General features: G+C 36.0%; 1 protein-coding gene across 2 annotated transcripts in view; it reads left to right on the top strand.

The window, feature by feature from the left end:
* The window catches only part of TRIM33 (tripartite motif containing 33), a 64,787-nt gene that overhangs the window by 26,092 nt on the left and 10,827 nt on the right, over positions 1 to 27,868 (top strand). For both annotated transcript variants that reach the window (XM_054711378.1, XM_008147363.3), the window contains exons 5-15: positions 3,642 to 3,758; positions 6,302 to 6,416; positions 9,286 to 9,432; positions 9,883 to 10,000; positions 11,533 to 11,807; positions 12,652 to 12,816; positions 15,998 to 16,198; positions 20,302 to 20,434; positions 22,042 to 22,105; positions 24,082 to 24,241; positions 25,363 to 25,712. In XM_054711378.1, coding sequence (XP_054567353.1) covers positions 3,642 to 3,758; positions 6,302 to 6,416; positions 9,286 to 9,432; positions 9,883 to 10,000; positions 11,533 to 11,807; positions 12,652 to 12,816; positions 15,998 to 16,198; positions 20,302 to 20,434; positions 22,042 to 22,105; positions 24,082 to 24,241; positions 25,363 to 25,712 — 1,845 coding nt within the window. The remainder of the gene's footprint in view (positions 1 to 3,641; positions 3,759 to 6,301; positions 6,417 to 9,285; positions 9,433 to 9,882; positions 10,001 to 11,532; positions 11,808 to 12,651; positions 12,817 to 15,997; positions 16,199 to 20,301; positions 20,435 to 22,041; positions 22,106 to 24,081; positions 24,242 to 25,362; positions 25,713 to 27,868) is intronic.

The raw sequence follows: 27,868 nt of genomic DNA, 5'->3' as shown, positions 1-27,868 counted from the left end.
AGTTGAGGAACATCTGTATTTGACACAGATTTAGACATTTCATTCACTAATAGATATTTATTTATATAGATATAAGGAAAAAAGAGATAATAAAGTTGCCTAAATACAGGAATTACCAATTCTCTGTGTGTCTTTTCATAGAAATCAGGTTTAAGGTGTATGAATAGTTGAGGGCCCTTTGCTCTGTCTCTTAATTGGAAGCCCTTTCTCTTTTAATTGGAATGTTTTAATCCTGTTGCATATAATGTAATAATCAATATGGTTAGGTTTAAGTTTGCCATTTACTTTTTGTATTTTTTCTCTTTTGCACTTTGTTGTGTTTTTTTTTTTTTTAAATATATTTTTATTGATTTAAGAGAGGAAGGAAGAGAGAGATAGAAACATCAGTGATGAGAAAGAATCATTAATCAGCTGCCTCCTGCATGCCCCCCACTTGGGACTGAGCCTGCAACCCGGGCATGTGCCCTTGACCTCCTAGTTCATAGGTCGATGCTCAACCACTGAGCCACGCTGTCAGGGCTATGTTGTTTCTTTCCTGCTATCTTTTAAGTTAAAACTTTATTTGGTATTTCATTTTATATCCAATTTTGGCTTTTTAAGTTATACCTCTTAATTATTTTTCGTGATTGCGTTAGGGCTAATGATATGCAGCTTTAACTTACAGTCTACTTAAAATATTGTACTGTTTACCACTTCACAAATATAGTAACCTTATGAAAGAATATAGGTTATCAAACCCTTATCCTTTGTACTAATGCCATATCAGTTAGTCATACATGCGTTATAAACCTTACGATACAGTACTTAAAGAAAAAAAGCTATCTTTGAAGGAAATTATGAGAAGGGAAAACAAAAGCCCAGGCTTTTATATTTACCCATTTATTTCTTCCTGTATATGAGTTACCATCTCTTACTATGCTTCTTTGTACTGAAGTATATCCTTCAGCATTTCTTGTTTTGCAGGTCTGCTGGAAATGTATACTTTCCGTTTCTGTTCACTGGAATATTCTCAGTTTAGGAGGATGTTTGCACTAGTTATAGAATTCTGGGTTGACATTTTTTTTCTTTCAACATTTAAAAGCTGTCATTACTTTTTATTCTGGCCTCTTTTTGTTTTTAATGATATATCTGGCTGCTTTTAATATTTTCTCTTTTTCTTTGGTCTTTACCATTTGACTATGATGTTTTTAGGTATGTATTGCATTTTATAGATTGTGTGTGTGGTTCTCAGAGCTTCTTGTATCTGTAAGTTTATGGCTTTTATTAAACTTGGGAAATTGACCCATTATTCACAAAATTGCCCCCCACATTCTTACTGTTTTGTGGGACTCCAGGCACACATATGTTAAACTGTTTGATTTTGTCACACAGGTCTCTGAGGCTTTGTTCATTTTCCTTCAATCTATTCTCTCTTCTTCAGACTTTAAAACTTTTTATTTGTGTTCATTTTCACTAACCCTTTCTTCAGCCATCACCCATCTGCTGCCACGCCCATCCAGTGAATTATTTCAATTATTGTACTTTTTTGGAATTTCCATTTCTTTTTTTTTTTTTTAATAGTTTCCATTTTTTTCTGCTGAGCTTTCTCATCAGTTTACTTGTTAAGAACCTGTTTTCATTTAAATTTTGAAAAAAAATGTATGATAGCCCATTTAAAATTTTAGATTAATAGAACATCTGGACTATCTTGTGTCAGTTTTTTTTTTTTTTTTTAGTATATTTTCCTTTGAGTCATACTTTCCTATTTCTTTGAATGCCTAGTGAGTTTTTATTGAGATTTGGATATTGTGGGTAATATATTATTGAAACTTTGGATCCTCTTTCTCTGCAGACTCTTAATTATTGTTCTAGGGGGCAGTTAAATTACTGGTTGATTGATTACCTTTTTTTTGGTAAGGTTGTTTTTACACTTACTTAGGGATGGTCTGTGGAAAGCCCAAGGCATTTCCCAAGCCTGTAGCTTGGTTGGACTTAACTTCTAAACTGTGTTTCTGGAAAGATCAAATGAAGGTTTGCTTTTAGGCTTTGTTAGGACAAGATAGGCCTAGGGTAGAAGTTTTTCCAACTATAGTTATTTTCCTTTAAGGTGTGGCCTTTCTGGTTTCTGAGGTAGATGCCTGGGAGGTGAACAAAGTCCCTTCCCCCACTGGCTCAGCTGGAATTCTGTCTGCCAGAACTGCTTGACCTCTAGTTTTTTTCTTCCATAGTCAACTTTGTAGCAGCTGCAAGACCTTATTCTGTGTACGTGTAGCACAGACATTGCACATGGGTTTGTGAGGGATTCATTAATTCCTCAACCTCTCTCTGCACAGCTCCTTCTATTCCAGGACCCTGTTCCATGGATTCCAGGTGCTTAGTAGTTCCAGCCCTGATTTCTGCCTCCTCAGCTCAAAGAAACTTTTGTACTCTGCTTGGTCTCTAGCTCTCTGTGCCAGTTATCATGAAATTGTCTACAGACAGAGAGGCAGGGTGATTGTGATTCCCTCCAAAGGACTGCAGAATTTCTCTGAAAAATGAGTTTGGCAAAGGCTTTCTAGTGACTGAGTACAGTTGCCTCATATATTTTTGTCTTGTTTTATCGTTTTTGGTGGCAGGGCTAGTGTGGTACCCCTTACTCGGTCATGGCTGCGAGGGAAAGTTTCCTTTGCTCCACCTTAATATTTTTTACCCCCTATTGCAGTTTTGTGTATATAGTTAGAGAAGGGTATTTGTGGATTATTTTTGAGCATTAATATGGTTTAAGAGAGAGTGGTTGCTTAAAACCTGATGTCAGGCATTTTTATTAAAGAGTAAGATGGTTTATAATGCTGTTGAAAATATTTTCCTAAAGAAATAGCTTCTTGAAATAGCTTCTTTAAATTTCCTTTAAATGAAAAATTGGATGGATTGATGAATATCTGTAAATAAGCTTTAAAGTAGATATTTGCAATCTTAGATATATAAGTACCTAGAGAGCTTTAAAATAATACTGATGCCTTAGTGCTACTCCAGACTGGTTAATAAGAATCTTATATTACATTTTAGACATCAGAATCTTTAAAAGTATTTTAAGAATACTGGTAAACCATCCTAGATGGTTTTAGTTTCTCAGTGAAAGTTGAGAACAACTACCTTAAGAAGAACCTTTGTCAAAGTCATTTTTGTTTTTTCTGTAAATTCTTCTAAAGTTAAAAAAGCTTTTCAGATGAGATCCAAATAGCTGGTAGAAATGACACAAATTCATATCTGCTCTTAAGTCCTCTCAGGGAGCTAGGTTTAGAGCTATGATGACAAATCAAGGTTTCCTATCTACGCATATTGTTTTCATAAGGTACATTATCATCAGAGAGAAAGCAGCTTGTTTATTAAACTTTTGCTAATATTTGGATTAAAAAAAAAAGTCATCCTGAATCAGAACTCTAATGTAAGAGCACTTGAACAGTTTTTAAGTTATTTTTTTAACCTTACAATGGCTTTTCAGGGTTGGGTCAGATGAGGAGGTATTGGTAATTAAAAGTTGCTATTGACATAATGTATGTGTGGCCAGCATATAATGCTGATCATTTAAGTAAGCTTTCAAGATTTACCTGTGCAAGCAGTTCCTCGTTTCCAAAATCTTAATAATTTCCTGTTTTAAATGTAGTTTTTGTTTTGGCTTTAAGGTACCAGTTTTTGGAAGAAGCTTTTCAAAACCAGAAAGGTGCAATTGAGAATCTACTAGCTAAGCTTCTTGAGAAGAAGAATTACGTTCATTTTGCAGCTACTCAGGTGCAGAATAGGTAAGTGTGTTGCCTTAAAACTATAATTTCACTTAAAGGATTATTAAATACAGTGGGTTCAGTTTAAATTTCTTAAAAAATATATTAATACTAAGCATATTAAAAAAATAGTAGTTTTTGGGAGGGGTAAATGGTATAAGTTTGAGTTTGGAATATAATATTTGTTAATTCAGTAAAATTTAATTGACCAAATTTTTGAATAGTCTTTTAGGATACATCTTTGACTGTTTTGTAATTAATAAGACTCTAGTCTTTGTAAACCTTAGTTAAATGTGAAAAATACAATTAATATGCAGGGATTGAATTATAAATTTAAAAAATAATCCTCACTTGAGGATATGTTTTTATTGATCTTGAGAGAGAGAATCATCGATGTGAGAGAAGAACCATTAATTGGTTGCCTTCTGTACACTCCCTGACGGGATAGAACCCATACCTAGGTATGTGCTCTGACTGGGAATCAAACCTGCAACCTTGTGGTGTATGGGACAGCGTTCCAAACAACTGAAACACCTGGCCAGGGCTGAATTATAAAATTTAATAGAGACTGGAAGACACAGGAGAGATAATATGAAGAGGATGGACAAATTTATTTTCTCATCTGTAAAACAAGCATTAAAAACAGTACTTCTCTTAAAGTATTATTATAAGATGAATATATAGCGCATAGTAAACTCTTAAATTTTTATTTTTGCCATTATTTTTATCATAAGTATTTAAAAAATTTGATTTTGGTTAATTTCTAAATAAACCAACTTTATTGATAAGGCAAATATGAGTAAGTTTCACAAGGGAATAGATAGTCTTCCTTCATGTAGGAAGACTAACACTTGGAGCTGGCATAATTAAAACTTGTGTATTCCTGGATTTATGAATAGAGTTGACAGATGCTGATTATTCAGATTCACAAATACTAGGACTTTCAGGTCCTCTTGGAATATTAAAATTCATTTATGATTATTTAAGATGGCACCTAGTAGATACTAAAAAATATTAAATACATGAATGAATGAAGGGTTCATTATATGTTAGAAAATACTAAATTATATGTATTGGACAGTAAGGTGGTAGAATTTTCATCTTAAGTTGCACATATATGTAAATACACAGACACACTAATCATGGATGGTTCTTATGGATATGTCAGGGTTTTTTGGGTATGTTGATATATTGTGGGTGATATTGGAGATGATAACTGTCTTCTCATAAATTACAGATGGACGTTCTTTTCAGAGAAAGGATGAGTTGATTCACATGGCATTCTCATATTTTTGTCTATATGTTTTATACATATTTTGTATATATGTTTCTGAATTTATGTAGAGAAGTAGAGCAATAAGTTTATGTTTTATAAGATTACAAAGGATTGGGGAGATTGATGATTTCATCTTCAGAAAACTTTTAAAAAAGGTATTAATGATGCTTTTCCTCTTAGACATATTTTTTGGTGACCTCCATTTTTCAATGTACATTCATATTTTTCTTCCTTCACAATTAAACATATAGTAGACATACTTAAATCCAATGAGATTCTGACTCTGGCTAAATGCTCTCTGCTTTCAGCATGCTTAATGATTTCAATCTTTGGCCAAAATCATTTTAAGTTTGAGTCCCATATGTCTTATCATTAGTAATCAGTACTCTCATTTAAAAAAATGACTTTAAGGACAGAATTGAATAAAATTTTTAAATAAGTGCCCAAACAAGCACTGATATACAGACAAAGGAGAGAAAACTATGTTATTATGATTAAGTGTATTAAAGTCCTCAGATTTGAATTTGGCAAATAAAGGTCAGTTTATGGGTTGAAAGTGTGGGTTATAGTTTGTACAGAAGTAGAGTGAATAAAAGTTGAAGGCTTCCTTCTTATGGTTGTTTAACATTTTATTTATTCATATTGGTGGGATTTTCCCCTATTTATTTTGTAAATAAAATATGCAACCAAAACTTGTCTAACCACAGTGGGATCTTATACCTATTTCTAGAACATCTAACAGCTATTTTAAAAGAATGGATTGAAAAATGTTTTATGCCTTTAACTGTATACAATAAAAAGATTTATGAAAGAGCATATTAGAACCCATATTTGAAATGGTTAAGTTATAAATGAAAATTAATGCTTCTAAACTTAATTCCTATTATTTGAAAAGATAATTATTGGTTGCAACATGGTTTTTTTGCACATTGTTCTTCAAAAGCATTAAGATTAAATAGAACCAGTGTGCCAGATTTGATACCAGCAATCATTGATGTCAGATATTTGTATATAACATTCATGTCATGGGAGCTAAAGGAGATTACCAACTAGATCAATAAACTGGCCTTTATGAATTTAATTTAAAATGACTGAATATTTAATCCATTCTTTGTTCATATATATAACTTGCTTGAACCAAAATGAGTGATCAGATCTGCTGAAACATAAGTAGTACATTTTGACAAAGGTTTAATTTTAATTGCTCGCTTAAGTGCCCAGTTGAATTTCTGTAAGTTGATGATTTAGAGATAAATTGATAACCTAATGATGCATTTCTCTTATTCAGGATAAAAGAAGTAAATGAGACTAACAAACGAGTAGAACAGGAAATAAAAGTGGCCATTTTCACCCTTATCAATGAAATTAATAAGAAAGGAAAATCTCTCTTACAGCAGCTAGAGGTACGGTTCAAAGCCAAAATCAAACAAAAACTGCTTGTTGATCTTTAGCTGTTTTTTAATGTTTATCAAAAAGTCTTTTAGATTGGTTCGGGGGGATATGGAAGTAAACTAAAAAAAAATTTTTTTTTTAAATGTTCTATTGGAAAATAGACCCTTTTTTGAGGTAGTTATTTTGTACCACAATTTAATACCACTGATTTTAGCTGTATAAATTAGTATTGTCCTCTTAGGAATGAAAGAATTATTACTAAAATGTGATGTAACTGAAGACAAAGCTAACCCATCACATTGTGTCACCTTCCCTCCCTTCCCTCCTCCCAGATTCTCAATTTAACTTTTACATACATATGAATGTATATTGGGAGTTTGCTTGAGTCATTTGCATGTTTCACTTAATTTAAAAAAATTTTTCATAGTTTTGCAAAAAGTGCGCTCATTTTGAAATTTGTAAACTTTATTTATAAAATAGATTTTTACTGATTTTTTTGTAAACTTTAAACTTACTGATAGTTTTGTTATATTAGGTCTTTGTTTTACATATTTGAGATTAATACGTAGATGTAAATTTCTATATGCAAATTCAATCAATTAGTGAAATCCAAACTAAGTTTTAATCAGATTCATCATCTCTACTGACTATAGTTGATTGGTTCCCAAAATTTTGTGCTCCTAAGTAGGATTACATGATATGGGGTTATATTTTCTGCACTGTTGAGCAGATATTTTTTTTTCCAGTGATTTTTAGAGAGAGTGGAAGGGAGGGAGTGGGGGGGGAGAGAGAGAGAGCGAGAGCGAGCGAACATTGATGTGAGACACACATTGATTGGTTGTCTCCTGCACATGCCCCTCCTGGGGGGCAGAGATTGAACCTGCAACCTAGGTATGTGCCTTGATTGGGAATCGAACCTGCAATCCTTTGGTCTGTGCATCGACGCTCTAACCACTGACCCACACCAGCCAGGGCCTATTTTTTGATTACTTTATTACTAGTAACCTCATTACTATTAACCTCAAATTTTCCATAGTAGATTTTTTTCTGTTCCGTGTCCTCATAGAGCACTTAGAAATATTAGACATATAAATGAAAGAAATTGTCAGTGTAGTGTTATTTCTGAATTTCATCTTTCCATTGAGGCACATTGTGAGATTCAAAGTTCTCTAACACATATTGTTAGAGTTGATGGTCTCTTTCCTATTACACATCCAGCCAGTTGCACTTAACCCTGATAGATTTTTGTTTTCAAAAGGACCATGGGAACAGAGAGAGCAGTGGGCATGTAATGATTTTTTTATATTTTTTAATTTACTGTAAATACATTTTAACGATAGGTCTAAAATAATGTCTTTTAAACCATTTCAAGAAATTTAGAATTAAAAGATGCCTCTTAATGCTAAAATATACATAAATATCTAATATTAAATCTGATACATACTCCTAATGTGCTGATAATTTAAACAATAGATGTTTTCTAGTGTAATATGTTTTTAAGCTTATAAAATAGAGTTTTTCCTAAGTTTTATAAGAGGGAAGATTTCCAGGGAAGTTGTCAAACTTCTGTTAGTCAAATACTGTTATTCATTGATTTTATATTATAAAATGGGCAACTTGTTTCCTTAGAGAAAAAATTGTCTAATAAATCAAGTTGAGTCATTTTTGTAAAAAAAAGAAAAAGTGGTTAAGAGCGAAGTAGATAGGTTGTTTGGTGTGCTGAATGTCAAAGGACATAGGACATTACCTATCCTTTCTGGGACTTCTACTTCCCAAAAAGCAGTTTATTTTTTTCCTTTGCAGCATTTTTTCCAAATTAGTCTTTCCTTCAACCCTCACCCACTCACTTGTTCTTTATGAACTACTGTCAGATCAAAACTTTCCCTAACCTCTACTCTTAGAACTGTGGAATTCATCTTTCTCATTTTGTCTGAGTATTTAAGAGGAGAGATTTGAACATCAGCTTCATGCCACACCAGTAGGTGGCACTGGTAACAGAAAGTTTCCTTCGGCCTGAAAAGTGTAGTGAGTTAAGATTATATAACATTATTTCTAAAAGTCAACTCATGGTGCTGTAGACTCCGTATAATGTATTAGCACAGTGATTTTCAACCTTTTTCATCTTATGGCACACATAAACTAATAACTAAATTCTTCGGCACATAAAAAAAATTTTTTTTTGCTGATCTCACCCCCCAAAAAAGGTATAATTTTGATTCATTCACATTGGATGGCTATTGTTGTGTTGGCTGTTGTCATTTTTTACTTGACATTCTAAGGGAAAAGAGGTCAGGTATTGCATGTTCTAAAAATTCTTGTGGCACACCGTGTGCTGGCTGTGGCACACTGGTTGAAAAATCTCTGGATTAGCCTGATAGAAAGACAGTATAACAAAGACATTTCATCTTTTGAAGGAGAAAAGAGATATAAGTAACAATTTCTCTAGAGAACTAAGTTTTAGTCCCACTTTTGTGAATAACTTTTCTTTTGATCTTAGGCTCATTAAATAACGAGGAGTTTGTTAACTTTTCCATGTTAAAAAATAGATATACGCTAGTAGGTATTTTGCTCATTTTCTTTTCTTTTTTTTAATTTTTAATTTTTATTGATTTCAGAGAGGAAGGAAGAGGGAGAGAGAGAGAAACGGTAGTGATGTGAGAGAATCATTGATCAGCTACCTCCTTCACGTCCCCTACTGGGGATCGATCCCGCAACTGGGCATGTGCCCTGACCAGGAATCTAACCATGACCTCCTGGTTCATAGGTCGACACTCAACCACTGAGCCACGCCGGCCAGGCAGTACTGTGTTCATTTTCAATAGAAATAATGACGATTTTTTTCATACAGAATTCTTGGGTGAACCTCTTGTTCTGTTTCAGACTGTTACAAAAGAAAGACAGATGAAGTTAATACAGCAGCAGAATGACATCACAGGCCTCTCGCGGCAGGTGAAGCACGTTATGAACTTTACAAACTGGGCAATTGCGAGTGGCAGCAGCACAGCCCTGCTGTACAGCAAGCGACTGGTGAGACACATGTTGTCTTTACTTTTCTTTGGGTTGACTTTGTTATGCATTCAGGAACTGCACCTGTTTAAAGTGTAGATTTTGAATTTTGGCAAATGTATTCACCACCCCAGTAAGATACAGAAAATCTCCATCACCCACTCAAGTTTCCTTGTTCCCCTCTACCCCAGGCCCTAGGCAACTATTAGTCTGATTTTTGTCTTTTCTAGAATTTCTTGTAAGTGGAATCATACAGTATTTTGTTTTGAAGATACCTAGTATTGTATGCAGTTTATCATCAGAAATGCAAGCATGTGCATTTGATTGCTAATATAGGTAGTCTTTGACACACTGATATTGTTTCATTTGAGACTGACACTGTGGGGCTACATGAGCTTTTTTATGTCTTTACCTTATGTTTTTCTAAGTGATATTTAATTTTAAGACTAATGTGACTTTTTCCCCTTTAAGATTACTTTTCAATTGCGCCATATTTTGAAAGCTCGTTGTGATCCCGTCCCTGCTGCTAATGGAGCAATACGTTTTCATTGTGACCCCACCTTCTGGGCAAAGAATGTAGTCAATTTAGGTAAGAAATAATTAGTTTTATGAATAACTTGGAACACTGAATTAGGAGAAAGTATCTAAAGCAAATTTTATATCCTGGGAGTTTTTTAACTTCACTCTTGGAAAATATGTTTTTCATTGGAAACTCAAACACTATGTTCATTATGTCTTTAAGAATGTTGAGAGTCTCCTGTATAGTTTTTAAACATGTGTACCGTTTTTAACATTTCCTCACATCTGTTAAATTGACATTGACTCTTTCATTGAAGCTTAGCAAATGGGTCTTCATTCTCTGGAAGAATTTCTTAGATGCTTAGTAGTTTGTATATTAATTGAACCAAATTGTCCTCTAGAGGAGGATGTCCAGGATGCTGATGTGTCCGAAAATGGTGTCCTGAGGAATGTTTGAAAGATAAAAGTAGCTCTTTCACGTGGAAGAGAAATGGACTTTGCTTTTGTTACTTCACAGTGTGGACCTAAGGACCATAGGTGGAAGTTACAGAGCGACAGACCAATAGCTCAGTTTAAAACAAGGCAAAACCCCCAAACTTTCCCAACAATCAGAACTGTATATAGAAGCTATCAAAGCAGAAGTGGACAGCCTTCTATGAAAAAGTAGTGTTTGGGTATATTCAGATTTGGCTAAAGCCTTAGACTAGGCATCAGCAAACTGTTTTTGTGTGGCATGGTAGCTAAATTTGTTTTTTACATTTTAAAGGGTTGTAAAAGCAAATAAATAAAAAACAAAGGACATATGACAGTTCTTATGAAGCCTAAAATATCTGGCTCGTTATAGGAAAGGTTTGCCAACTCTACCTTCCTAAAATTTGCCTGCTGTTTTTAGAAAGCAATGGGCTCTGATTTGGATGGGGGAAGGGAGAGAGCAAGAGAGGTACAGGGATATTGATATGAGAAATCAGGAAAATTGTCATTTCTAAGGACATAAGTGGTTTAAAACATTCAGGATTTCCACAGAAGACAGTTTTATAGCAATGCAATACTCTGCCCTGAATATTTTGGCAATTCAAAAGCAGGTGGAATCAGCAATAGTAATCTTGAGTATCCTTGAATCTTGTCAAAGGAGAATTGATTTAGACCAGTGGTCACTAACCTTTCGGACCTCACCAACCACCAGTGGTCTGCAGACCACCAGTTGGTGACCACTGCTCCAAAGGTTTCCTTAAACCAGTGGTTGCCAACCTTTTGGACCTCACGGACTACTAGTGGTCCGTGGACCACCGGTTGGCGACCGCTGAATTAGATTGACTAGATGGGCTTTCTCTAATAATATCTCTTTCAACTCTTAAATTTTCTGTAAATAAAGCATAAGGGCAGGTAATATATCTGAGTAATCAAAAGCCTATTATTTGGCTTTGGGACTATATTAGGTTTCTGATCTTTATCATCTTTAAACCTAGCTCCCATCCCTGCTATACTGTTGGAAGCTTTGAGTGCTGAGGGTTGTCAGAGGAAAGGAAAAGATATTGATTAATCCACAAAGTAGATGATTTATTTGATTATATGCAAATTATTCTCATTTTTTAAATTCTTCAGGTAATCTAGTAATAGAGAGTAAACCAGCTCCTGGGTATACTCCTAATGTTGTAGTTGGGCAAGTTCCTCCAGGGACAAACCACATTAGTAAAACTCCTGGACAGATTAACTTAGCACAACTTCGACTCCAACACATGCAACAACAAGTGTATGCACAGAAGCATCAGCAGCTGCAACAAATGAGGATACAGCAACCACCTGCTCCTGTATCAACAACAACAACAACAACACAACAGCACCCACGACAAGCAGCCCCTCAGATGTTACAACAACAGGTGAGCATTATATCACTACATTATTGGTACAAATGGTGAAGACCTCAGGGCTACACTCTGTCCTCTATAAATGAGTTACACATTTCAACATGACTAGCACAGAGAAAACTGGAAGGTCAGAGCTTAAATATTTGTTCTGGGGATCGCAGGGATGTTGGGAAGTGTGAGGAAGGGCAGTAAGTAAATACTTACCATGGGAAGCAAAATTGACTCACTAGTACACAAGTTTTTATTCCTCCAAACCAGATCTTTTTGTTTTACACATGAGATTTTGGGCCAAAGAGCCAGATTATTTTTGCCCAATACTGATATATTCTTTTTTTTTTTTTAATATATTTTTATTGATTTCAGAGAAGAAGGGAGAGGGAGAGAGAGTTAGAAACATCAATGATGAGAGAGAATCATTGATTGGCTGCCTCCTGCACGCCCCACACTGGCGATCGAGCCCACAACCTGGGCATGTGCCCTGACCTGGACATGTGTCCTGCCCGGTAATCGAACTGTGACCTCCTGGTTCATAGTTCCATGCTCAACCACTGAGCCACGCTGACTGGGCCTGATATATTCTTTAGGCATTTGTTCAAATCATTCCCATCCCTGTACCTCTCTTGCTCTCCCCTCCCCTATCCAAATCAGAGCTGTTAATCCAGGGTTGGTTAAGTTAATGCTTTAAACACACACATATACTGAGAGAAGGGGCTTGGAGCTAGAGATGAGAATGATTTACACTTTTTACTTTATGTCCTTCTGTATCCTGACTGAAGTCTTTTTATATAACATCTAATGATTGAAAATAAATCTGTAAAAAATATAATTATATAAATGCAATTTCTCCCCTTTGTAGCCTCCAAGATTGATCAGTGTGCAAACAATGCAAAGAAACAACATGAACTGTGGAGCTTTCCAAGCCCATCAGATGAGATTGGCTCAGAATGCTGCCCGAATACCAGGGATACCCAGGCACAGCGGCCCTCAATATTCCATGATGCAGCCACACCTCCAAAGACAAGTATGCCTAGAGTTACATTTGTAAGAATCATACAATTTTAAAACTAAAAGACATCATTTTTCTTGATCAGTTGGTGGGGGGAGAGTCACTAATACTTTTGAGAATGAAGACATAAAATTTTGTATTAAATTTTAACAACTTTGATGCCATTAAGCCCTCTATATACTATGGGATGAGGCCCCTGATCTAGTCCAGCCAATTCATTTTATAGATCTAAATAACAAAGGAGCTTGTTTTTTACCCCCAGTCACAAGAGATAATGGTAAAACCAAGATTAGAACCATAGTTTCCAGAAATTGTTCCTCTGCTCTTTTAATGTGACATTTTGAACCCAATAGATAAAAAAGGACTTTGAGAACAAAACAACGTATTTTTAAAATTTTATTTTTACTTTTTTGCTTCTCTCTACTTAATATTGTTATTTTTGGGATGTAGATATACCCACCCTTAAAAATAAATGTATTTAGGGACATGTTTTCTGCTCTGTCTGAATAGTAGGTTATCTTTGTATAGGAGGCATGATTTTAAAATGAAGCTACTTTGACATAGGATTTCTAGTTATGAAAGAATGCAGTTCATTTTATAACAGTTGGAGTGATGTTTCTTTTAAAGGTTTTTTAAAAAAACATTAAAAAAAACCATATTTTTATTGACTTCAGAGAGAAACATCAATGACGAGAGAGAATCATTGATCAACACCCCCTACTGGGGTTCGAGCCTGCAACCCAGGCATGTACCCTTGACCAGAATCGAACACGGGACCATTCAGTCCAAAGGCCGACGCTCTATCCACTGAGCTAAACGAGCTAGTGTTCTTTTAAAGGTTTTTAAAAGACCATCAGAATGACTGGGAGGCCTCATCAGAAATAGATTCTGAGCCATACACACTGAATCAGAATTTCTAGGAGGGGGTTATTCATAAATGTGTGAACTCTTACTGAATCTCACATCAATCTGCAAACTAAAGTTGACAAATACTATCCTTCAACTATTTCTGCAAAGGATTTTGAAGATTAAGTGCTCCCTCACTTCTAAAGATTGACATTTAAAAGTTCCATTGTAAGTTTAAGTTTAAATAGTTGCAAAAGACATAATTTCTGGCATATTTTTGTAAATATTGACATTATAGAGTAAAACCCTAACATTTTATTCTAGTAAACAAATCCACTGGTGTCCCAAATAGCACAGCAAGCTCTTTTTTGAAAGTCAAAATTTTACGATGGGACTTGAAAATCTCTTCTACTTTCTCTAGCATTTTATTATAAAAATATATTTATGTTAGATAAAGTTATAAATCAATCAGTCTTTGCAATTTTTCTGCAGGAAAAAATGTTTATTGCAAAATAAAAATTGTTAAATTTCCAGCCACAGTAAGGCTATTATTAAACTAAAACTTTTTCTTTGAACCAAATTTGTATTACAATTATTCATATAAAGTTGTTTAAGCAGCATATTTATTTACATGCTTTAAGAATGTTAGGAAACATAAAGAGTAAATATTAGTTTTTTTTTTTTGAGATATTATGTTTCATTTATTGTTGAGATGTAGATCTAAAAGAGTCTTTTCAGTTATATGTGTTTGTTATTGGTAGAATAAGTCAGAATTCAACACCAGTTTTTATTACTAGCTTGTTTTTTTGTTTTCATGTGATGCTCAGGAGACATGTTCACAAAAATTTGTGTCTGGTAATTATAAGAATTTCCCTAAATTCTTTGAACACTAGGTTATCAAAACTGAATCTCACAATGAGCTGTCAAAACTTTCAAATACCATCAATTGATGGCTTTTCAGGTCTTCCTTAATTTTTGTTGCTCATCAAATATCAGAACCCACTTAAAAATTTGTTACACAGGTTTTGGCTCAACAATGTGACAACTTTATTGTACCTTTACTTGTCTCTTGTTTGTTTTTTACCTTGGGGCAATGTGCTAGATAAGATTAGGAATGGGTCAGAGGTTTGCTGTTTTTTGTGTGGAGAAGGGTAGTTGCGAAAGTAGTGAAAAAAGAACCTGCAGACCACAGCACATTCTTGGGTAAATTGGGTTTTCTTTAGAAAAAAGTACATATGATTGAGGATCTGGTCATTAATTGCCTTAGAAGTGTTCACATAATCTGTACCCCTTAGTACATGGAAAGCCTTGAAGTGTTACTGGGGGGCCAAGTACACCCTTTCGAAGAGTGCAGAAGCTACAGAATCACACGAACCAGCCATCTAAGAACAGTGCCCTTATACTTTAGGGTCCCTACAGAATCCCTGAATTTTAGAATTTTAAATTTTTTAATATTTTAAATGATTTACACTGAGTGGCCAGATTATTATGATCTCTGAATGCATAATAATCTGGCCACTTATTGTATATCCTATATAATAAAAGGCTAATAATGCAAATTGTCCCCTCGACCAGGAGTTCGACCAGCAGGCAGGCTGGCCAACCGCCCATGTCCCCTCCCCCTGGCCAGGCTGGCCGGACCCCACCCATGCACGAATTCATGCACCAGGCCTCTAATATATATACTGAGTGGCCAGATTATTATGCGTTCAGAGATCATAATAATCTGGCCACTCAGTGTATATGTGTATAGAAATTTATTTTCCAAAGCTTTTCATCTATATGATCTTAAACGATCCTCATAACAGCCCTCACAATGAGACAGATATGTTCATTTTTGTTCATCATTATCCACATTTCTAAATTACTGAGATTGACACATATGTTAGAGTCAGGAATTGATGTAATATTTCTGTTTGTAGAGTCATTATTTACATATAAATTACACAATACACAATTAATTACTTTTATTAAAAAAAAAAGAAGAGTCAAAGAGGAATGTAGACAAAACAGTGGCTTTCAGGAAATGCTGTTTGAAAACTTGGGGGCTTCCAGATGATCTATTTACATGCATCTTTGTTCTGAATAAGATGTCACCGGACTGACGGGTTGAAAATTATTGTCAAGTTTGGCTTTTCCTAAATATTACACAAAAATGAATAGAAAAATGAAAAGGCTAAGTTGGATTATTATTTCCTGTATATGTTTGAGAGGGCTTACTTTTTTGTTTCTCCACCATAGTTATCAGACACTTGTACAACCTTCCTTAAATTAAAAATTATTGTCAAGATACATTCATATTAGGATATCTTCGCTGATTAAATAATGATAGCATCTTCTTTCCTAACAGCACTCAAACCCAGGGCATGCTGGACCCTTTCCTGTTGTGTCAGTGCACAACACCACAATCAATCCAACCAGCCCTACTACAGCTACTATGGCAAGTGCAAATCGAGGTCCCACCAGCCCATCTGTTACAGCAATAGAATTAATCCCCTCAGTTACCAATCCAGAAAACCTTCCATCGCTACCAGATATTCCACCCATACAGGTTTGTATTTAAGTTGAATGAAAGATTTAAAACCTTGTCTTAATTAGGGATTTTGAGTATATTTTTCTGGTTGTTGTTTTTAAATTGAGGCATTTTAAATTTAGAATATATTTTAATTTTTAAAAGTTATATTCATTAAAACTAGCAATCCTCAATATAACTCTAATATTGTTTCAAAATCATGAATTCATTGTAAATTATTTTAACCTGATTGCTTTCCTGATGTTAGAAGAGATCTTTTTTGGCTAAGCAAATTTTAGTTGTGTTGGTACTAAGAGTACTGGACTATATGGAAATTTTTGGAATATGTCTGTAAAAAATAAAATTGCTAAGTTATAAGCTTATTATAATTTACAAAGAACTTTAACAGACATTATATCAGTTTAATGCTTGAAATCATTTTATATGATACTAGAGGCCCGTGTGCACGGATTCGTGCACCGGTGGGGCCCCTCAGCCTGGCCTAGCATCCTCTCGCAATTTGGGACCCCTCGGGGGATGTCTGGCTTCTGTCGGTCAGCTGAGTGGCGCTCCTGCTGTGGAAGTGTACTGACCACCAGGGGGCAGCGCCTGCATTGAGCGTCTGTACCCTGGTGGTCATTGCGTGTCATAGCGACTGGTCAAATGGTCAACTGGTCTACCGGTCGGTTAGGGTTATATATATATCTACTTTATGGATGAAAGTAAGAGATTAGTGACTTTCTCAAAGTCACCCAGTAAATGTATTGGAAAAGTTGTAATTCAAAACCTAGACTCCTGATTACAAATCCAGTTCTCTCCCTAATATTTGTAGAAATTGCAGGGAGATAGTTTGGGATTGGAGGCCTGGAAAGCTATTAGTTTTCAGAGGCTTTGGGCAGTCAGAGAGGGGTATGTACATGTTCAAGGAGTCATTGACATTTTACTAAGTACTATATATGCTGAAGTCCTGGGCATTAATGATCTTCTCTATATATAAAAGGCTAATATGCAAAGTGTCTCCTCGGGAGTTCAACCAGGAGACCGGGAGTTTGATTGCTTGCTCTGATGTGCGCTGACCACCAGGGGACGGTGCAGAGCATGGTGGGGAACCAGTGGCGGGTGCTGAGGGAGCGAGGGAAGGAGGAGGTGGGGATGCGGGGAACCTGATCAGCCCTGATCGCTGGCCAGGCTTAGGGACACTACCCGTGCACAAATTTTGTGCACCAGGCCTCTAGTAAAAAGATAAACAGGACTTGATTCCAATTCTTAAAGAAACTTTCAAAGGCAGAAGAAAGGTTGCTAATGTCACACTTACAATAACTTGCTAGAGTTACTCTGACGTTGGTCTAGTTCTTTCTCACACAGACCAAGTGGTGGAAGTGTAGATGTTCCACATCTTTGAAAAGTTGGGCATCATAAGGGAAGAAGGTGCATATACTTTCCTTGTCATCTTGCCCAGAAGAGCTATGAGATCAAGACAAGAAGCTCTGGAATGTGTGCCCTCCAGTGTTTAATTTTTTAAAGTGGGCAGAGAATAGAATCCATGTTTTCTCTGATATACCTTCTCTTATTAAAGTATCATTTACTTTTTAAAAAAATATATTTTATTGATTTTTTACAGAGAGGAAGGGAGAGGGATAGAGAGCTAGAAACATCGATGTGAGAGAAACATCAATCAGCTGCTTCCTGCACACCTCCTGTTGGGGATGTGCCCACAACCAGTGTACATGCCCTTGACTGGAATCAAACCTGGGACCTTTCAGTCTGCAGGCCGACGCTCTATCCACTGAGCCAAACCAGCTAGGGCGAAAGTATCATTTACTTTTAAAAATTGAGATATAATTCACATACCATAAAACACAACTTTTAAAATGTACAGTTCATTGGTTGTTAGTGTACTTACAAGAGTGTGCTACCATCACCACTTAATTTCAGAACATTTCATTACCCCAAAGAAACTACCCATTGGCAGCCACTCTCCATTTCCCTTTCAGCTCCTGGAAACTACTCATTCACTTGTGTGTCTATGGATTTGCCTATTCTGGACCTTTTGTATGACTGGCTTTATACAATATGTGGCCTTTTGTGATTGGTGTCTCCCACTTAGCATAAGTCCGTCCAGCATATATCAGCACTTAATTCCTTTTTATGGCAAATTGTATGGATATACCACATTTGTTCATCCATTTATCAGTTGATGGACATTTGGGTTTCCACTTTTTGGCTGTTAGGAATAATGCTGCTGTGAACATTTTTGTACAAGTTTTTATCTGAACACAGGCTGTCAGTTCTCTGTGCTATATTTCTAGCTGTGGAAATTCAGGGTCCTATTGTGAGTAATGTGTATGTTTTTGAGGAACTGCCAGATCGTTTTTCACGGAGCTGCACCATTTTACATTCTCAGCAGCAGTGTATAAGGATTTCAGTTTCTCCACGTTCTCGCCAATACTCGTTATTGTCACTTGTGTTAAAAGGAATTAGAGGTGTTACACAAAAGCCCAGCCACAGTAAGAAATAGTTAACTGTATGAACCAAAAAATAGAAAGGGAAACAATGTATTGTCTCTAGAAGAACCACTTTTTCTTCTTTCCTGTAGTTTCCATGGTATAGTAAAAGGAAACCTGGGAAGCTATACAGGAAGCAGATGAGGTAGCATTAACTATGTAACAGCAGAAAATAAATGCAAGGGCAATTTTGGATATTTGGGTAGAATCTTTAGGTTTTCTATATAATATCATGTCATCTGCAAATAGTGACAATTTTACTTCTTCCTCTCCAAATTAGATGCCTTTTATTTCTTTTTCTTTCTTAACTAGAGGCCCGGTGCATGAAAATTCGTGCACTGGAAAGGTGGGTCCCTCAGCCCGGCCTGCCCCCTCTCACAGTCCAGGAGCCCTCAGGGGCGGGAGGCAACCTAGTGATCAGCACAAGCCTCAGTCGGCCCTGGTTACCTGAGCCTGGGGCAGCCGCCATCTGAGGCTTGCCTGCGCCTTGGGCCGGCCCTGGGCAGCTGGGGCACTGAGGGGATTGGGGGACTCCCGAGGCAGGCGTGTGGAGCATGTGCGCATGCCGCCCCGGCGGGGCTGAGGGGACTGGGTGCCACCATCCTGTGGCTGTGGGTGCCGTCATCTTTGAGGGTGGGGTAGTCAATTAGCATATATTCCCTCCTTATTGGCTGTGGGTGCCACTATCTTTGAGGGCGGGACAGTCAATTAGCATATTCCCTCCTTATTGGATGTGGGTGCCGCCATCTTTGTGACGGCATGAGGGTCAATTAGCGTATTTCCTCTTTATTAGACAGGATTGCTCATGCTAGGACTTCCAATACTATGTTGAAGAAAAGTGGCAAGAGTGGTCATCCTTGTCTTTTTCCTGATCTTAAAGGAAAAGCTTTCAGCTTTTCACTGTTAAGTATGATGTAGCTCTGGACTTATAATTAATGCCTTTACTATGTTGAAGTATGTTCCCTCTATACCCACTTTGTTGATAGGTTTTTTTAGAATTGGATGTTGAATCTATTTACTTTTTAGAAGAGTCCTCCCTTGCCTCTGATATGTTTTGAGCTGCTTTATTCTTATCAGTTTTCTGTCAATCCAATTCTACCTTGGTTTTTGTATGTATAAATTCTTTCACATTTTCTGCTTCGATGCCATGTTTTCCTGTTTTATAGTCATGAAAATCAGTGTGGTTTTTGAGAGGAAAGAAGAGCAAGTAATAAATGTGTTCAGTTTTCAAAAAGTGATCTTGCCCCTAGCAGGAGAGAAGATTAAAAGGGACTAGCGTGGATACAAACAGACCAGTAAGCAAGAAGGGTAGCTGTTATTTAAGAATAATTTGATCATCTCTTATATGGAATAGTATAAACTTTTACTTATGGTAATTTTCATAATTAAATAGTATATGCTTACTATTTCTTATATATTTTCTCATTTCATCATCACAGTTCTCAGTGTAGATAAATATTTTAAAGATAGGAAACTGATGTTCAATTGGAAATCAGGCCAAAGGAAGCAATAGTTAAGCCAACTTAGATGTAGGCTAATCTATTTATAAGGAAACTGATCATAAGTGGTTATATTAATGAGATGAATAACGTCTCTGTTTAATCAAAGCAAATTTATCTTTTTTGTTTTTCTCTTTAGTTGGAAGATGCTGGTTCAAGTAGTTTAGATAATCTACTAAGTAGATACATCTCAGGCAGTCACCTACCCCCACAGCCTACAAGTACCATGAATCCCTCTCCAGGTCCCTCTGCCCTATCTCCAGGATCATCAGGTAAAACCAACTGAGGCATTGCCTCATTTCTTCAACACCTTACAAAAATTCTCTCTCAGTGTATGCATCAGGGTTCTTCAGAAAAATAGAATCAATAGGAGATGTGTGCACGGGGGGGGGGGGGGGGGGGAGAGGGGGGGAGGGGAAGAGAGAGAGATGTTAAGGAATAGCTCCTGTGATTGTTAGGGCTGGCAAGTCCGAATCTGCAGGGCGGATTGCCAGGCTGGAGACCAGAGAAGAGTTGGTGTTGCAGCCTTCAGTGCAGAGGCCAATTCTTTCTTCCTCTGGTGATCTCGGTCTTCTCTCAAGGTTTCCAGCTCATTGGATGAGGCCCAAACACATTATGGAAGTTGATCTTTTTTATTCTAAGTCAGCTGATTTAGGTGTTAATCACATCTTAAAATACCTTCATAAGAACATTTAGACTGGTGTTGGGACAAACAACGGGTACTATATTCTAGCCAAGTTGATGCACAAAAGTAACAATCTCATAACGTATATTTTTTCTGATTGCTCTAATTTCTTCAAATACTTTAGGCATTCTTCAGCTAACTGAAGTAATATTAGTTTATATTGTAGTGCACACTGTTCAGAACTCCAGTGTACCCCTCTCCCCAGCTTTATTCATGTTCATTGCTGGATTTGTAGTTACATTTACTTTCCATGTCTTATATTTCATGATATAGATCATCAGTTGAAGAATTCTTTGGTTTCAACCCAAGTTCAAAACACTTTGTAAAATAAAGTGGAAAAATTGTTTTAAAAAAAGAGTTGAGGAAAGGCAAGTGAATTTTCAATGGCAATTTTAAAACAAAAACTTAAATTTATTGGAAACTGTTAAAATGTGACCAATCAAATCCATGAGCTGTATTGTAGCTCTCTTCCAAAACCCAGGTGTTTTATTGACCTTACCATGAGTGAATGATTGAAGCAGCTCCCCACAGATTCATGGTGCAGAGTGGTTATGGGATATAGTTTTCTGGTATAAATTAGATGTTATTTTTTTCTTACTAAAACAGACTATCTCATTATTTCTAGAGAAAGAATAGTTCAAATTTAAATGTGGGTTTTGCATGAGATGCATCATTAATACATTTTTGAGTCATATAATTTTTGAGGTTTAATATAATTATTCTAGAACTCTGAAAAAAAGGAAGAATAAATAATAGGAATCTCAGTATATATACCAGACAACATAGGGAAAGACGGCAAATAGCTTTCACTTGGTGAGTTTTCATTGATCAGATAGTGTTGCTGTGAGGCTCTGGGAATGGTGCTCAGTGGAGAGAAACTGGTTGAGGTCTGCCAATGATTACAAATGCCGTACCTGACTTCAGGGCTAAGCCTGGGTCTGATTTTCAAGAAATTAAAAAAAAAAAATGTATTGATTTTTATATAGAGGAAGGGCGGGAGGAACAGAGGGAGAGATTGATTTGTTGTCCTACTTATTGAACCCACAACCTTGGTTTATCAGTCATCGCTCTAACCAGCTGAGCTATCTGGCCAGGGCAGCTAAATTGAATTATGATCACCTTGAAATCTGAAACTAGTAGGTAGAATTCTGACTATTCTTACCTGCATTAATATTCATGTTGACTTATTTGCAGGTTTATCCAATTCTCACACCCCTGTGAGACCCCCTAGTACGTCTAGTACTGGCAGCAGAGGCAGGTGAGTATTACATTATTAATAGATTCAATTTTTTATTAAGAATTATTTCAAATATGTACTTTAAAAAGTAGAATATTACAGTGAACTCTTATATACTTACCACCTAGCTTCAGTAATCACCAAGTTATGGCCAATCTTAATTCTTCTGTTCATACCCTCTTAGTCTGGATTATTTTGAAACAAATCTCAGATATCTTATTTACTTGTGACTATTTCAGAATATATCACTTAAAAGGATTTAAAAATTTTATAACGACAGAACTATTATCACACCTAGAAAAAATTTAATGGATAACTCTTTTACTAGAGCTAGTTAATGTTCAGATTTCCCAATTTTCCCCATAAATACCTTTTAAAATTTCCCATAAATACTTTACATTGCCATCCATATATATGTTGAAGTCAGAATCAATGTATGTGAGGTGTATTGTTTCTCCTATAGCATTCCATCCATTTTGTCATTTAAATACACTGCCTGCTATTTTTTCTCTATATTGTATTTAGATCAGGAGGTTTGATCGGATTCAGGTTTGATTTGGGGGAAAGGGTAGTGGTGCTGTGTATTCCCATGAAGGCACATAATGTCTGATCGGGTTTGTTTGTTTGTTTTGTGTTAGTGACCATTAATGATCATTGCCTAACTCTCTATTTTTACTGGTTGAAAAATGATGTATTTAAATTATTGTATTATTCCTTCTTGGTTTATTATTTTAAATAATTCTATAAAGAGACACTTTCTGTCATCAACTATTTAGTTATGGGAAAAGCTGAGTGAATAGATTCTATCTATTGAGTTGATTTCCCAGCACCCTTCAACATTGACCAGTGTTTTTTTTTTATTTTTACCTTTATGAACTCATATAAATATATTTTATATGATTGAAACCATTGTAGATGTCATTTTTTGATGCTTAAAGTTTTCTATCTTTGGCCTGTCAGAGCTTTTTAAAGTCCCCCCCCCCCTTTTTTGGGGGGTATAACCCCAGCATCCTCTGAAAGCTTCCTTGTTTGTTGTTATGAAATGATTGTCCAGGTTCATCTTGTACATTTCCTGCTTTAGAACTGGAATCAGCCATTTCTCTAAGAAATCTGGTCATGTTAGTGAGAAATGGTGCTTGGAGACAGTTTTCTAGGTACTAGGGGTACTCATTACTACTGAATTATTCATTGTTTTTTATGCCTTTTTGGTGGACAGAACTAAGAAAATTGGGTTGGTGGGAGAATGTGTTTTAAGATAAAATACAATAATGTTGACTGATTTTTACACTTTAGTTTAAATAATTTAGTATAATGCAAGAAAGATTGACGTTATAGGATTCTTTGGTATGCATGTGTGCACATGCATTTTGAAGATTGGTCCTTTCAAACACTTGCTTGACTTTAATTATACTTTAATAATCAGTACTTTTAGAAGAAAAGTATAAAGTACGTGAAAAAGAAAAAGGTGTTCGTTCTTAGAAGTAATACAGTCTTACCAGTTATTCACTTCTCTTGCCAGTGGTTTTTCTTTGTGTTCTAGATAGAACTGATTAGTCTTGTATTATTACATTGATTTCAAATAAGGACATGCTAGGTTTACTATTTGTTATCCTCTTTTCCCAATCCCCCGCTTGTAAAAACTCACTTCCTTTGAAAAGGCTTCAGAATGAACCACTGTTGATGTTATTTTCTTCAGATGTTTAGGGGAAGAGAAGAATTAAAACTACTTTTATAGAGAGAAGGGAAAATGATTGTTTACTAGACTTCTTACCTGGTTTAGTGTAAGTGCCTCAGAACATAACGTGTTTTTAAGGTCTTCTGAAAGTTTGATTTACATTTTTAAGAATTAGAAGCTAAGTTTATACCACACTCCTCTTAACAACATTATGAAGTGTCTTATCCTAAAATTAATAAATTGTTGTTTTCACATTAATGAACATTACTTTTTTACACACCACACAGTCAAACATAGGTGGCCTTTCTTGTTTTTTTATTAGCTGTGGGTCATCAGGAAGAACTGCTGAGAAGACAAGTCTTAGTTTCAAGTCTGATCAAGTGAAGGTCAAGCAAGAACCTGGGACTGAAGATGAAATATGCAGCTTTTCAGGAGCCGTGAAGCAAGAGAAGACAGAGGATGGCAGGAGGAGTGCCTGCATGGTAAGCCCCTGGGTCTGCCAGGGATTCTTCCTCCGAGGGTGGAGGACTGAATAGTGCTCCCGTGAACATGTACTTATGCTTGCATTTCTGTGCCTGGTACTAGCCAGTTACCTCTTTTTCTAACACAGTGTCTCCAGATGTTAGCTGTAATTAATCAAAAGAATCATACTAAGGATTCATTTAAAATTATCTTTTTGTTTTTAATTGGTAATATTTTTTGCCAGGTTCTAAGTCAGGTTCTATCTTATTCTGAATTTTTTAATCATCTCAGGCCACAGATGACCCTTGGCTATTTGCCTGCACTTGTACATTCAGAATTAAGGCTGCTGACATGAAAGAAGTTTAATAATCAAATATTTTGTGATGGGGAAGATTGCCTTTAGCTTATGAATTATTAGTCATTTTAGAGTTCCCAGATGGAACACTATAGAATTTATAATATAGGGTGAAAGAAGGCACAATTCTCTCTGTTGAGAAATTTCTATCTTGGTTTTTTTCTTCCTGCCCGGGCTTCTGATTGGCACATAGAAATTTTAGCTCGAGCTACTATATGTTGAATGCAGTGTATGAAGGTTTAGAGAGCAGCACAGTTAGCCTTGGGTTTGGAGCAGTGTCACCTCTTCATCCAGAACTTAATCTGGAAAGTACCTCCAAAACAGCTTAAAAGATTCTTTTTTATATTGTCATAATTTTCCTACATTTGTAGAATGGTAAGTAGGCAGAAGAATGCTCCTCAAAAGCTATGCAGCAGATTCTTGAGTGAAAAATAACACACCAATGTCATCTCTCTTTAGGAAAAGTATAACCCTATGCTCACTTCCCAGTCAGTGTGCTTAGCTGTTAAATTAATTTCCTTACTATCTGAGTGAACCAATATTTCAGAGACTGCTCCCTAAAATCACAAATTAACATGCCTAAGTAAATTTGGAGTTAATTTCATTCCTTTATGTCACTAATATGATTTCCAAAGTAATTTTAAGTTAGGTCAGTATATCTGTATACATGTTGACATAAGGTTTACACACACACACACACACACACACACACACACACACACACACACACAGCTAACAATAATGGATTAAATGATTCTTCAAGAGGTTGTCCTTGTTTTGTTTTAGTTGAGCAGTCCTGAGAGTAGTTTGACACCACCTCTCTCAACCAACCTGCATCTAGAGAGTGAGTTGGATGCATTACCAGGAGTGGAAAACCATGTGAAAACTGAGCCTACAGATACGAATGAAAGCTGCAAACAGTCAGGGCTCAGCAGCCTTGTTAATGGAAAGTCTTCAATTCGAAGCCTCATGCACAGGTCGGCAAGGATGGGAGGAGATGGCAACAGCAAAGATGATGACCCAAATGAAGATTGGTGTGCTGTCTGCCAAAATGGAGGGGATCTCTTGTGCTGTGAAAAATGTCCAAAGGTCTTTCATCTAACTTGTCATGTTCCAACACTTCTTAGCTTTCCAAGGTACCAGTGAAAGAATTGATTTTTTGTTGTTTACTTTTATAAGAAACCCCCCCCACCAAAAAAAAAAAACCCACCAGAAAGTTAGGGCAGGTGGCCTTATTAACCAGTGCATACATAATAAAACGGCCTGTTGTTCCTTTGGTATTACCTTCTAGAGAAACTAATAGCTGAACAATAAAATGTCCAAGATGTAAGTGCTACAGCATTAAAAGTGTAGATTATTTCCTGACCTTCAGTTTATATTTAATGTAAACAAATTAGATAAAACTCTTAATTATGAGGGGCAAGGGCATATTTCCTCTTGAAGTTAATTTTTTAAATATATTGCTATCATTTAAAAAAAAAATAAGTTTTTATTTTAGAGGGAGAGAAAGAGAAACATCAATCAGCTGCCTCCTGCACACCCCCTACTGGGTATCGAGCCTGCATCCCAGGCATGTGCCCTGATTGGGGATCGAACCAATGACCTCTTGGTGCATGGGACGATGCTCAGTTCACTGAGCCAAACCAGCCGGGCTGTTGCCATAAATCTGAAGAGGGACTACAATTACTATTTTATTTATGAAGACTGTTTAGTTTTATGACTATGTTAAGTTTTACCCAAACTTTTTTAATGTCAGAAAGCTCTCAGAAGACACTGTAAAGAAAAACTCGTTGTAAAAACACCTTCAGTGTTTTGGATTTTTTAGAAATAGCTTTCTCTTGACCACTGCAGGTAGTTCATTGGTTCTGCCTGCCTGAAGCACTGTGTGCAGGTTTCTCAGGCTTTTCTTTGGATCTAGTTGAACTGTCTTTTAGTCATTAACTTTGAATAGACAATTACTGAATTACTTATTTAAAAGTAAATAATTTGGGGATAAAATAAAGAGCATTGTCCTTGGACCCCATGTCAGCTAAATCTAGTTTTAAGCAATAAAACATCTGTCATTGAGCATCCAAGGCAAGCTGAGATACCAGTTAATGCAATGGAATAGATGTGCTGGGCTGGGTTACAAAGTGGTCTAGCTATAACGTAATGAACTAATTAACTTGATTACTTGGGGCTGCTCACAGATTTTTAGGGATTGTCTACATCTACAAGTGGTAGAGTTTGTTTTAGAAGAGCTCTTTTTCTTCTTTAACATTTTATGTTCACACAATTTCAACTTCAGTTGATTTCAGAGATCATAAAATAGTTGAGTCATGCTTCTTTCTGCCTTTCCCCTTCCCCAGTCCTTTCCCCTGGGTTTCTTTTTAAATGAAAGTAAACCGGTATTCTTGGGAAAATTCACCTTTTCTGGCTATAGATAAAAAGTTTACATTTCCTCTTAGATTTCTTAGAAACAGTGATTTTAGTTGAATATGAAAAATTCAACCTTTTGGCTTAGAAAACTGGTGGATATAAAAAATAGTGCCAGAATATTTTTCTGAAGAATTGTATTCTTACCTAAATCTTAGGAGGCATAGTCATTTGCCAGAGATGCAATAAGGGCCTTCTTTTTCTTTACTCTTAAAAGAGGAAAGTATTGGCGTTTTGGTCTTGAAATTAAGGCTTTTCATATTTTTCTTGTCTTTGAATAGTAATATCTGCTGGAACATTAGTATTTTGCCACTGAATGTCTTCTCCAAAGGCAGAGGCTTTGGAAGGAATCGAAGCTGTTGGCACAGAGTAGTATAGTCTCTAGATGTAGAATTTACGTATGTATGTAAGGGATGAGGAGAGTGAATATGCATGACTCATTGGAGTTTATGGTTTGATAGAATGAGCAGATTTGAAAGCTAAGGTGTATATGTGCATGTGCTTGTATTGGTAAGGGTGTGTGTGTGTTTGTGTGTGTGTGTGTATGCATGTGTGTCTAGGTTTTTGACTGGCTATGAACAAATAGTTGTTTTATTTTTGGCATGTTTAATATATGCCAAAACAGTACAGGACACCTGAGGAATTCCATATCCTGTATTCTTTTCTTGTTTGTTAATACGGGATCATTATGATTACTGGTGTCTTGAGAATTGGTCTTATGCTGCAAAGTACTGCTCATCAACTTTGTACTGTGAGAAGACCTATTGAATGCCAAGATACTGGTTTTATATTGCTTTCCAGAAGGTAATCAATTGAAGAGTGACTGGGAAAATTTTGGGAAGGTTTTATCATACAGTTCCACTTTATGAAAAAAAAA

The sequence above is a fragment of the Eptesicus fuscus genome, chromosome 22 (genome assembly GCF_027574615.1).
Source record: "Eptesicus fuscus isolate TK198812 chromosome 22, DD_ASM_mEF_20220401, whole genome shotgun sequence".
NCBI lineage: Eukaryota > Metazoa > Chordata > Mammalia > Chiroptera > Vespertilionidae > Eptesicus > Eptesicus fuscus.
Note: the sequence above shows the minus strand (reverse complement) of the source record. Positions and strands in the feature narration are given on the sequence as shown.